The sequence below is a fragment of the Chiloscyllium plagiosum genome, chromosome 48 (assembly GCF_004010195.1).
Source record: "Chiloscyllium plagiosum isolate BGI_BamShark_2017 chromosome 48, ASM401019v2, whole genome shotgun sequence".
Taxonomy (NCBI): Eukaryota; Metazoa; Chordata; class Chondrichthyes; order Orectolobiformes; family Hemiscylliidae; genus Chiloscyllium; species Chiloscyllium plagiosum.
In genome coordinates, this window is record NC_057757.1 from 9,682,723 (window position 1) to 9,695,736 (window position 13,014).

A 13,014-nucleotide genomic window follows, 5' to 3' on the forward strand; every position below is an offset into this window, starting at 1 on the left:
TGGATGCTGCCCTGACCTGCGTGCTGTTCCAGCAATAAAGTTTCAACTTTGATCTCCAGCATCTGCAGACCTCACTTTCTCCTCTGATCTTTGAGGGTCCCTATTCTCTCCCTAGTTACCCTTTTGTCCTTAGTGTATTTGTAAAAACCCTTTGGCTTCTCCTTAATTCTATTCGCCAAAGTTATCTCATATCCCATTTTTGCCATCCTGATTTACCTCTTAAGTATACTCCTACTGCCTTTATACTCTTCTAAGGATTCATTCGATCTCTCCTGTCTATACCTTACATATGCTTCCTTCTTTTTCTTGTGGGTTTGAGTCCTAATCCGGCAACTTCAGCACCAAAGCTAGGTTCATGCACCAGACTAGCGCTGAAGGCATGCTGCAGTGTAGGAGATACTGTTTTGTTGACCGAGATTTGAAATGGAAGCACTATTTGCTGTCTCAAGAGGCCATTTCCCTGGTTTCCAAAACAATATTGATCACTCAGCCAGCAGGTCATTTGATAGCATTTCATTGGTAAGCAATTCAGGGAGCGACTTTGTTCCCATGATGTTTCATCCAGGGACAGCGACTGACATCATGGAGCCTGGAACTGCTTTTGGCCTGGGAAGCCTCATCCCCTCCCTACCCCAAGCACAGTGACACCACCCCGCTCCTGGTTATTAAATGTTGATGCCTTGTGCCCAGGTTACGTTCCAATGGAGCCTAAGTTCACTAGCTGGTGTTTGATGGCTCAGTGATCCTGCCAATTTGAACAATTCCATGCTTCGGCTCCACCTTCTGACCGCTCCACATATCCCTTCGTTCTCCAAGACAGCAAAAAGCTGTCCATTCTGACCCTGAACACATTCAATGGCAGAACAGCCGTAACCCCTCTCGAGGGGGGAGAGGAATGCTGTGGATTTGTAACCTGTTGATTTCTGCTCATCTCAGTGAGTGTCAACTGAGTCTCTTTCCCTAGGCCAATCAATGACCTCCTTTCAACATCCAGTCCCCCTGGACACAATGTCCACCCCTTACAGATGTCCCTTCATTTCCCCTCCCGCTTCTGGTATTTCCACCAATAGGTCCATCACCCTTTTGTTTAACCACCGCAGTCACACTCCCCCACACCCCTCACTGTCCTGAGTAACCCCCAATATCTGTCCCACTCCTGGACTCCAATGTGCCCACTGCAGCTTCTGATTGGCTGAGATTAGACTGCTACTGGCCAATCATATGTCTAAGTGAGGACCTGACTCTCCAATGGAGGGGCTGAAGTCGCACCAACTCTGGCCCTTCGTGTTCATTGGCTGTGGGGCAAGTGGTCTCGATGGCGCAGTGTCTGACAACCATTCTCTGAAGGCCTGCAAAATTTTAAAAACTATAGAATCCCTACAGTGTGGAAGCAGGCCATTTGGTTCGAGTCCATACTGACTCTCAGAAGAGCATCCCCATCCAGGCCCATGCCATCCCTGTAATCCTGCATTTCTCATGGCCAATATCCACCTAGCCTGGATATCCATGCAGACACGGGGCAAATGTGCAAACTCCATACTGACATTTGCCTGAGGCTGGAGTCGCACCCAGATCCCTGGTGCTAGAAGGGCTAACCACTGAGCCACTGTGTCACCCCAGCGCCAATCACAGCCTCAATCCTCTGACAATTCTTGTGTCCTAACAATGGAATGGAATTGGGATGCTATTTGTATGTTCCTCCATCAGAATCTGAGTACATCTTGACATTCTGAAAACCCAACCAGGAAAAGGAGATGACATTTATCTTGCTTGAGTGGCAAATTATCGATTCTGCACTCCTTAAATAAAATTCTGCATCTCTGCAGCAATTACAGGAACATCTGAAAGAGTCTGCTCAAATGGAATATTGTGTGCAATTCTGGTTTATAGGAAGGATGTTGTGAAACTTGAAAGGGTTTATAAAAGATTTACAAGGATGTTGCCAGGGTTGGAGGATTTGAGCTATAGGGAGAGGCTGGACAAGCTGGAGCTGTTTTCCCTGGACCATCAGAGGTTGAGGGGTGACCTGATAGAGGTTTATAAAATCATGAGGGACATGGATAGAGTAAATCGACAAGGTCTTTTCTCTGGGGTGGGGAAGTCCAGAACTAGAGGGAATAGGTTTAGGGTGAGAGGGGAAAGAATTAAAAGGGACCTAATGGGCAACGTTTTCATGCAAAGGGTGGTGCGTGTATGGAATGAGCGGACATGGATAGAGTAAATCGACAAGGTCTTTTCTCTGGAGTGGGGAAGTCCAGAACTAGAGGGAATAGGTTTAGGGTGAGAGGGGAAAGATTTAAAAGGGACCTAATGGGCAACGTTTTCATGCAAAGGGTGGTGCGTGTATGGAATGAGCTGCCAGAAGAAGTGGTGGAGGCCGGTATGATTACAACATTTAAGAGGCAGCTGAATGGTATATGAATAGTAAGTGTTGAGAGGGATATAGGCCAAGTGCTGGGAAATGGGACTGGATAAGTTTTGGAAATCTGGTCAGCCTGAACGAGTTGGACTGAAAGGTCTGTTTCCATGCTGTACATTTCTACAGCTCTATGTCTTTGGGATACAGACCTCCTCCCTTTATAAAGCTGTCAGATATGTTAGCTGTTTTAATTAATCATTGAGGCTTGTTGTTCAATCCCTCCCTGCTTTGTGCTTTCCTCTACCACCCCACATCAGCACTTTCCCCAGTGCTTCAGCACACATGTTACAGCTATCCCTGAATTCACAAGGTTAACTTAACTGGCAGGTTCCTTCACAAGAAAGTGATTAATTTTGCAGCATGCTTATCCCCAGACTTGTGCTTTCTAAGTCAGCAAGGTGAGATTTGAAAAAAAAAGTTCTTTAATCAAACCGAAGCAGATGGGTCTTGAACCTGATACTCTGGGTCCATGGGTAGGGATGCTGCACCACAATAGGGCCCTAGAAGAGAAGGAAAGGAGTGCCTTACATTGGCTGGGAATCAAACCTGGGCCTCCCATGTGGCAGGCAAGAAATCTACCACTGAACTACCAACATAATTCCCACTAGGCCCAGATAATTTTATTGACTCAATGCAATTGAAAATACCTTGAAAATATTTCAAATATCATTTATAAATCAGGGAAGCACTGGTGTAGTGGTGATTTCACTGGGATAATGATAACCCAGTAACCTCAGGCTAATTTTCTATGCGTACGGGTTCAAACTTCACCATGGTACTGGTGAAATGTCAATTCATAAGAATGTGGAATAAAAAAAATGCCAAACATGTCACCATTATTTATCAGAAAAAACTCAACTTGATCAATTTTAAAAAGACAATCTGTCGGCTTGGTCTGGCCCACACATGACCCACAGCAATGGGATTGAATCCTACCTACCCCTGAAATGGTCAAACAAGGGATGGGTAATAAATGCCAGCCCAGTCCATGATGCCCAATCTCAATTGTACTTTGGAGTCATTGTTGCAAAAACTAACAGCTTCAGAAGAGGAGAGAAAAAATCTACAACAAAATAGATTCTGAAAGGGAAACACAGAATCCCTACAGTGCAGACAGAGGCCATACAGCCCATCAAATCTGCAATGACCCTCTGAAGAGTATCTCATGCAGACTCTCCTGTCACCACGTTTCAGAGAACTAATCCACCTAATTTGCACATCTTTGGACTGTGGGAGGAAACTAGAGAATCTGGAGGAAACCCACACAAACACAGGGCAAAAGTGCAAATTCCACACAGTCAGTCATCTGAGGCTGGAATCGAACCTGAGTTCCAGGCACTGTGAGGCAGCAGTTGCTAACCACAACTGAGCCACCACACTGTAAAGTAGAAACCTCCCTTGAAAGGCATATACATAGCAACCATCACAAACACCAGTACTCTCTCAACACTTCAAAGTTTAATGGGCACATTTTCTCATGTGTGATCCCCATCTGAATGCACTGGAACCACAGCAACCAATCTACATTCAGCAAGCTCCCACAAAACAACACAAGAATGCCCATGATTTACAACTTTTGTGAGGCTGTTGATTGAGATACAAATATTGATCAGGGAACCAGGGAAAGCTCTCCTGTCCTTCTTCAGCATAGGACAGAGGAATACACTCAACTAGGCACATGAGGCTTCAGTTTACCATCTCCTCTGGAAGGGGAGCTGCTCTCTCAGCAATGTATTGGGCTATCATAGACTCCCTATGATGTGGAAACAGGCCCATCGGCCCATCACATCCACACCAACCCTCCAAAGATCATCCCACCCCATCCCTGTGACCCTGCACTTCCCATGGCCAATCCACTGAACCTGGAGATCTTTGGATTGTGGGAGGAAACTGGAGTACTGGTGAAAACTCACATAGACATGGGGAGAATGTGCAAACGTCACACAGTCACCCGAGACTGGAATCGAACCCAGGTCCCTGGTGCTGTGAAGCCACTGTGCTACCTTCATCTTAACGTTCAAGCACGAGGAGTGGGACGTGAACCCGGAGTCTTAGGATTAGGAGGTGGCTGTGCGACCAACTAAGCAACAGTTGGCACCTAAACAGTTGGCACCTGTGTGGCAGGTGGCACAGATGCTGTGACATCTACATCATGGGTCAGCATTAATGATGTGCCTGTCAACACCCTCCTAATTTTAGTTAGCCCACCTCCGCTCCTAATCTTCACCTGGACATAAACAAGGTTCACGAACAATGTGAATGGTCTAAACTGGAGTGTTCCCACAGTCACAGAGCTTCACTGGACAGATAGTTCATTAGTTAGATAATCGATTTTCAATTTTCAACCATGTTTATTTTCAGTTTTATTATTTATACAAAGGAAAACAAATAAATGTTGTATGCCAGAGATATAGACAGACAATAAAGGGGTCTACACCTAAAGGTCTTTAATTACAAGTATTGGGCTGAAATTACAGATGATAGTGAGCGGGGGGATTTCACTGGAGAAAGTTAGTTATTGCTAGTGGCAAAACTTGGACCCAATGACGTGCATTGAAGCAGCAGGGTGCCATGTAAAGCAGCTTCCTGATTCATAATGGCACTCCTCACAGAAGGCTAGTTTCAGCCCCACCTCCACCCACCAGAATACAAACTAGGAGCAGGAGTCGACATGCAGCTCCTTCAGTGAGCCTCCTCTGCTAATTTGTAAGACCATGGTTGACTTCAGGATTCAACCCTACCTCTCTGATTGTTCCACATATCCCTTCATTCCCTGTATCAAAATTCTATCCATCATGTAAACCAGCCTTCCATCCATTGACTCCATCTATAATTCCATCCACTGACTCCATCTATACCTCCATCCACTTACTCCATCTATAACTCCATCCATTGACTCCATCTATAACTCCATCCATTGACTCCACCTATAACTCTATCCACTGACTCTATCTATAACTCCATCCAATGACTTCACCAATAACTCCATCCACTGACACCATCTATAATCCCATCCACTGACTCCATCTATAACTCCATACATTGACTCCATCTATAATTCCATCCAATGACTCCATCTATAATTCCATCCATTGACTCCATCTATAATTCCATCCATTGACTCCATCTTTAACTCCATCCACTGACTCTATCTATAACTCCATCCATTGACTCCATCTATAACTCCAATCACTGGCTCCATCTATAACTCCATCCACTGCTCCATCTATAACTCCATCCATTGACTCCATCTATAATTCCATCCACTGACTCCATCTATAATTCCATCCATTGACTCCATGTATAACTCCATCCAATGACTTCATCTAGAACTCCATTCACTGGCTCCAACTATAACTCCATCCACTGGCTCCATCTATAACTCCATCCACTGACTCCATCTATAACTCCATCCACTGACTCTATCTATAATTCCATCCATTGACTCCATCTATAACTCCATCCACTGACTCCATGTATAACTCCATCCACTGACTTCATCTATAACTCCATTCACTGGCTCCAACTATAACTCCATTCACTGGCTCCAACTATAACTCCATCCACTGGCTCCATCTATAACTCCATCCACTGCTCCATCTATAACTCCATCCATTGACTCCATCTATAACTCCATCCACTGACTCCATCTATAATTCCATCCACTGACTCCATCTATAACTCCATCCACTGGCTCCAACTATAACTCCATCCACTGACTCCATCTATAACTCCATCCACTGACTCCATCTATAATTCCTGCTGCCTTGGGAAAGTAAAGAACAATCAAAGACCCCTCCCACCTTGGTTGTGTTTTCTCTTCCATTGGGCCGAGGGTGTAAAAGTTTGAATACACTTGCGAACAAATTCAAGACCAGCTTCTTTCCCCCTGTTATCAGAGTTTAGGACAGACCTCTCAAATGTTAATTCTGATCTCTCTCTGTGTACCTTCTCTGTGGCTGTTACACTGTATTGTGTTTTGCTATTCTGATACATTTGGAACGGTACGATCTGCCTGTGTACATGCAAAACAACACTTTTCGCTGTATCTCGATGAGACAACAATAAAATAATTAATCAATCTACATTATTCAATGGGGGGAACAACCATAGCCCTTTGGGGGAGATAATACAACTTTCTGATTTCTCTTCATCTCAGTTCTAAATGATCAGCCTCTCATCCTAAAACTGTGCCCCTGTGTTCTAGATGTTTTAAGATTTGAACCATTTCTCAGCATCTTTCCTATTAAGTCCCTTCAGACCTTTGTCTCAATGAGATTGCTTCTTACTCTTTGAAACTCGAGACACACAGTAGAAATTTGCACGGGCTGTCATCCTAGCACTATTGCATACTTCCCTTATCTTTAATAAAGTTCACCTTTAAGGACTCCATGAACAATGAATGTACAATATTGCTTGACATCTACTCTGGGTTTGCAACATGCGCTCACAGAAATCAGTTGCCTTGCTGTTCTGCTTTGTTACTTATAATGTGTTTTAATGTTTTCAATGAACTAATCCACACTGTTAATCAATATCCAATGAGGAATTAATGATGGATGAGGGCTTGATTATAGGACCATTATCAATAATAGCATGGAAACCTCACTCAGAGGAGATGTGGTCTCGTGGTAATGTCACTGGGATAGAAATCTGGAAACCCTTATTAATTCTCTAGATTTAAATCACCCCATTGCAGATGCTGAAATCTGGATTCAATAAAAACATGGACTAAAAATCAGACTAATGGAAATTATATAACCACTCGAATAAAAGCAAGGTACTCACCTGCTGGAAATTAAAGAAAAACAGAAAATGCTGGAGAAACTCAACAGGTTATGTAATCTCTTTGGAGAGAGAAACAGAACTGATATTTCAAGTCTGATAAGACTGTTCTTCAGAGGTTCAGAGCTCGGACCAGGGTAAAACTCACAGATTTCTATTCTGAAAGGACATTAATAAACCAGATTGGTCTTTATGACAATTGTCAGTCATTGAGTCATATGGCATGGAAACAAACCCTTCGGTCCAACTTGTCGATGCTGACCAGATTTCCCAATCTGATCATTCCACACACACACACCACCCTCTGTGTGAAAAAGTTGCCCCTTCACTCCCTTTTAAATCTTTACCCGGTCACTTTAAATGCTCTTTAGTTCTGAATTCCTCCACCCTAGGGAAAAAAATCTTTGCTATTCCCCTTATCTACATCCCTCATGATTTTATAAACCTCTGTAAAATCACCCTTTGACCTCCTGTGCTCCACGGAAAAGAGTCCCAGCTTGCCCAGCTTCTATTCCAAATTTTCAATGGAATTCAAATTTCACCATCTGCCAGGTAGGATTGAACCCTATGTCCCCAAAACATTAACCTAAGGTTCCGGATTTCTAGTCCAGCGACAATTCCACTCCCTATGTTGTTGCTGTTGCAATACCCAGTCCCAGTCCTAACTTTAAGGTACATTATTTATTTAGCCACTTTGGACATATTAATATCCTCAGTCTCATCGATCAAACAGATCCCTCCATCAGCATTAAATTATTATAAATAAATTCGCCTTGCTCTTCTTCCCCTCTCAGAATATGATTGCTGCCGAGTAAAAGGGATAAATAATCTTTTGCATCCTGAAACTTCCCTTTTATTTAATATTCACATTGCATGCTTTAATTCTGAAAATGGACAGAGAAATTCATTCGACATTGATAAGAAAGTTGTTTTGAAATAGAGACCGACACAGAGTCAATGTCAATACATTCACAACCCTTACAGAAATTGATTGGAAACAGTGCCTAATGCTGGAATGTGCAGAATCTCAATCAACCTTTGCAGGAAGACAATAAAAACAAGTGTTTTCAGTCAGGACCCTTTTAAACAGGGAAGGCCTTCTACAAAAATGTATCCTATTCTAAAGATGAATGCAAAGATTAATCCCGCTCAGATACCTGAGTGATAGGTTAAGGCCTATAGGATGCAGCCAAGGTTAATAAGCAATGATAAGGTGACTCTGGACCTCACTGCTCCTGAGGTTGCCGATGAGCTGCTGGGTGGTACCATCATTTTTAAAAAATGTGATAATTTCACACATTTGCTCCATTTTAATCTCACTGGGGATCAGGGTCAGCTTGAGCCCAGAAAAGTGGCTAGAGTGGGCTTTCCCTGGACAACACCTCTTTAGCAGAACGGGGTGAGGATCAGAGAAAGAAGAGAAGTTATATATAGACTCACCGCGATAGCTTGGAGCCTCTCCTGTTGAAACAAAGTCTCGGACATCCTGAGAAAGCAAGAAAGAAAAGGATTACTCGATGAGACAATGACAAAAAAAAACTGTGTTGCTGCAAGAAGGAAAGAGATATTGAGATAATTCATCAGTAATCTTAAAAAAACACTCAAACCTGTTCTGGTCCAGCCTCATGATGCCTGCCTGCATATGATCCAGCAGTAAAATGCAGTCTAAGTGACCACCAATACTTGACAATATTATTCAGCTAGTGTCTCGCATTACCATAATACCCAGAGTAGAAGTAGAGTCTCAAATAGAAGCAGCCCATTCTGACCTGCAGGACTGCCACATCAATCAATCACCACAGGAATCACACCACCATTTTAGCTGCAAGCTGAACAAATAAATGTAGATACATAGAATCGAACTGCACAGAGGAGGCTCTTCAGTCTTTTGGCACATGCTTGCTCTTTATAAAAGCAATTCAATTAGCCACCTGCTCCTTCCTTATATATTCACACAAATTTACCTTTCAAACTATTTATCCAATTGCATTTTGAAAGTTTGCATTCACTCTGCCTCTACCTCCTCCCTGATTGCCAGCAGTGTATTCCAGATAATACCAACTCACTGTGCAAAAACATTCAGCTTCATCCACCCCTTGATTATTTTGTAAATCCTCTGCAATGTGCATTCTCTGATTGCCAATCCTCCACTAAGTTTCTCCTTATCTGTCAACCCTCCTTCAAGTTTTGAACAACGTAGCACAAGTATGATTTGAAGGAATTTGACGATGAGAAGGCTGTAGGATTTTAATGTGCTCCTGCAGTCAATAGCAGCAGTGATTTGTAAACTCCATGATGCGTTAAGGTAACAAAGAAGCCAGTGTAACGAGTGAAGGAACAGTTCCTGTTCAGTGGAGGGGATTGACAGATATGAAGCTGAGATCACAGCGTGTAAAGTTCACCAGTGACATCTTTCCAACTTGTTTGACTGGGCCATGAAGATTAAATTGCACCCAGGGAGCAGGGTCAACATATCATAGATAATCATAGATTTTCAACAGTGTGGAAACAGGCCATTTGGCCCAACAAGTCCACACCAACCCTCTAAAGAGTAACCCACCCAGACCCATTCCCTATCTTACTACTCTACATTCCCTTGACGAACCCACCTAGCCTACACATCCCAGAACACTATGGGTAATTTAGCATGGCCAATTCACCTAACCTGCATTTCTTTGGGCTGTGGGAGGAAACTGGAGCACCCGGAGGAAACTCATGCAGACACAATGTAGTTACCAGTTGGACAGAGAGACTCGCTGGGACTTTCACCCTTCATACAAACACAGAGTTAGATTGGGTTATAAACATAAGAGAGAAATTCAACTGGATAGTGCTGTGTTTGACTTTGGACAGGCTTCCTCCCTCTCACTGTGCAGAACTCCTCCCAGCTTTAATGCTCTATGAGGCAGACAAAGCGTGTGCTTCCTGGGGCAACCATTCCTTGAGCAGCTCATCAGAGACTACAGCTTCAGAGGTGCCACTCCACATCAAACAGAGCTGACCAGGAGACTCCTCCACTGCCATGCACAACAGAAGAAAGTGAAGTTTGATCATTGACCTGGTTGGCAACATTAGGAATACACCTTTCAAGGCCATCCAGTCTGAGAGTGGGACTTGAACCTGGAGTTTCGGGCTCAGAGGTCAACCTGTTACCCATTACCCTATAGGGATCACTCTTCACCTCACTGCTATCAACACCCCTTTCCACTTCTTACTGTTTCACATGCTTGTCTGGCTTCCTGATTAATTCCCCTCCATTTTTCTCCTCAGCCTGTCACCCCCAAGCATGTTGAGAGGTTTGTTTTACAATCAGGAGTGGGATTCCCAGCTGACCTCCATCCCAATTCCCAGGCATAGGATGTGCTGGGATGCGTTGCTGGGAATGGGATCCAGCAAAACAACACAAACCTGCGAGTGATCCTAGGATTTCTGTTGCCTGTGCAAGTCTTGATGATATCTCAGCTGTTAGTGGCGAACTGAATCATTCAGCATTTTCCATCAGTTACCATGACTTCTACTTGCCAGTCTTTGCCAGTGGGTTGTGAATCTTTGTGGTTATGGAAGGACAGCTTTGGCAATGTCTTGTCTCTCAATGATGGAGATTTTTAGGAAATTGTCCAACCACTCAGAGGAGCAGATTCCTTTCAGCAGAAAACACCAGAATATCGCTTCCCTTCTATGACTAACAATACCAAATGGCATAGATCTAGGTGATTTCTCAGAAGAACTTTGTTGGTGTACTGTTTATTAGAGAGATACTGTTTTTCTGTTTTGGACTAAAGAGGGAATTTTAAAGAAGGTGTATACAAGGCACTGTCATGTGGTCTCTAACAGCACGTTCCACCATGTTTTCTTGACAGAGACCTCCATACACCATGACCATCCTCTGCCTGTCTCTAAGGCGTATTGAGGAAGTGTTGGGTAGCAGTAATCCTGCCTTCCATTTTGGCTCCTGAACTTCCAAAGGGCACCATGAGTTTAGGAAGGCCTCTTAGGGGGAATATAAAGTGCAAAACCCATGATTAGTAAACACTCTCCTCCCTTGGGAATACCTTTGTGTTTCTCTTGGTTCTTTTTATTTCAGTTCCTTTGCTTATTTGTGAAATAACTTCACAGAGGCTGGTATCCCATCACCAAATCGCTCTTTTTTTGCACATGCATAGTATTTGACACTGGTCTGGCTTCCTCAGAGTCAGCAGTCAGAGGGAACAGAAACTCTGGACTCCTGTTCATATCTGTCAGCCAAGGCTCCCTGATTGGTCCTGATTAACAATACTAATCAGGGACCTCAAATTCTATGAGATCCATCTGGCTGACCTCATTACAATCACCGTAATTTGGTTCAGAAAATTGTCTCACTATTCCAAATCCAACCCCTTCATCAGACAGCTTGGTTGATTTGTATGATTCAAGGCTGGTAGCAGAATTTAGTTGGTTGGAGGATGGTACCAGAGCCTATCAATGAGAGAATGGATTCTCACAGTTCACTATACTTCGAAAGTATTTGATCAAAGAGCATTGATTATAGGAATTGGGATAACATGTTATGGTTGTACAGAACATTGGTGAGGCCACTTTTAGAGTACTCTGGCTGCCCTACTGCAGGCAGGGTATTATTAAGTTATAAAAGGTGTAGAAAAAATATACAAGGATGTTGCTGGAACTGAAGGGTTTGAGTTATAAGGAGGAACTAGGAAGACTGGGACTTTTTTCCCTGGAATGTAGGAGATTGAGGGGTGATTTTGTAAAAGTTTATAAAATCATGAGGAGCATAGATAAGATGATTAGCAAAGATCTTTCCCCATGGTAGGGAAGTCCAAAACTAGAGTACAGAGGTTTAAAGTGAGAGGGGAAAGATTTAAAAGGGACCTGAGGGGCAACGTTTTCATGTAGAGGGTGGTACGTGTGTGGAATGAACTGCCAGGGAAAATGGTAGAAGCAGGTACAGTTTAAACATTTAAATGGCATTTGGACAGGGACAAGAATAGGAAAGGTTTAGAGGGAGATGGGCCAAAGGATTGGATTAGTTTGGAAAACCTGGTTGAATAGATGGGTTGGACCGAAGGGTCTGTTTATGACTCTGTGACGCTATTTGATGTTCTATTGGACTGTGTGATTAAGAGCTAGATATTTTGTTAATACCGGTTTGCCAGTCTGTGTGATTGGGAGCTAATGAGCTAGTTATCAAATTATCTGAACATGATATGAATGTGGCAGTGATGTTGGGAGGAATGTTTTTACAAAGCAAGCAGTTCCATTCTGTAGCAGAACACTGACATGATCTCGTGTTTCAGATCGCTCTCCAATGCAGCAGTTCACCAGTACCCTGCAAAAGAATATTAACTTCATATATTGTGCACATTCGTCAAGGCTACCTAATATCAGATTTGAAAAAGGGGTCCAGTTGAATTCCCCACTGAAGTGGTTCTGCCTCGGAAGAAATGTCACTTGTTCCCAAAACGGAGTTCACCTTGATTGGGTTTACAGTAGATATTCCACCACTTCTCCCATCCCAGCTTGTGTGGGAGAGTCTGTGATCAGACAGTGAGTGGTTTACTCAGACAGAGGCTTCAGAGCTGAGAAAGTGAGGACTCCAGATGCTGGAGTACCAGAGTTGAAAAATGTGGTGCTGGAAAAACACAGCAGGCCAGGCAGCATACGAGGAGCAGGAGAATCGACGTTTCGGGCATAAGCCCTTCTTCAGGAATGAGGCTGGTGTGCCAAGCGGGCTGAGATAAAAGGTAGGGGGGAGGGGCGCTGGGAATACGATAGGTGGAAGGAGGTGAGGGTGAGGGTGATAGGCCGGAGAG

General features: G+C 43.5%; 1 protein-coding gene across 6 annotated transcripts in view; it reads right to left on the minus strand.

Annotated features, from left to right (window-relative positions):
• Nucleotides 1-13,014, minus strand: part of palm1a (paralemmin 1a) — a 266,525-nt gene that overhangs the window by 177,759 nt on the left and 75,752 nt on the right. For 3 of the 6 annotated variants that reach the window (XM_043683616.1, XM_043683614.1, XM_043683615.1), the window contains exon 2: nucleotides 8,645-8,690. In XM_043683616.1, coding sequence (XP_043539551.1) covers nucleotides 8,645-8,689 — 45 coding nt within the window. In that variant the 5' untranslated portion in view covers nucleotide 8,690. Of the gene's footprint in view, nucleotides 1-8,644; nucleotides 8,691-8,811; nucleotides 8,862-9,270; nucleotides 9,309-13,014 lie in introns of those variants that run through there. The other 3 variants (XM_043683613.1, XM_043683617.1, XM_043683612.1) reach the window with 3 other exon arrangements.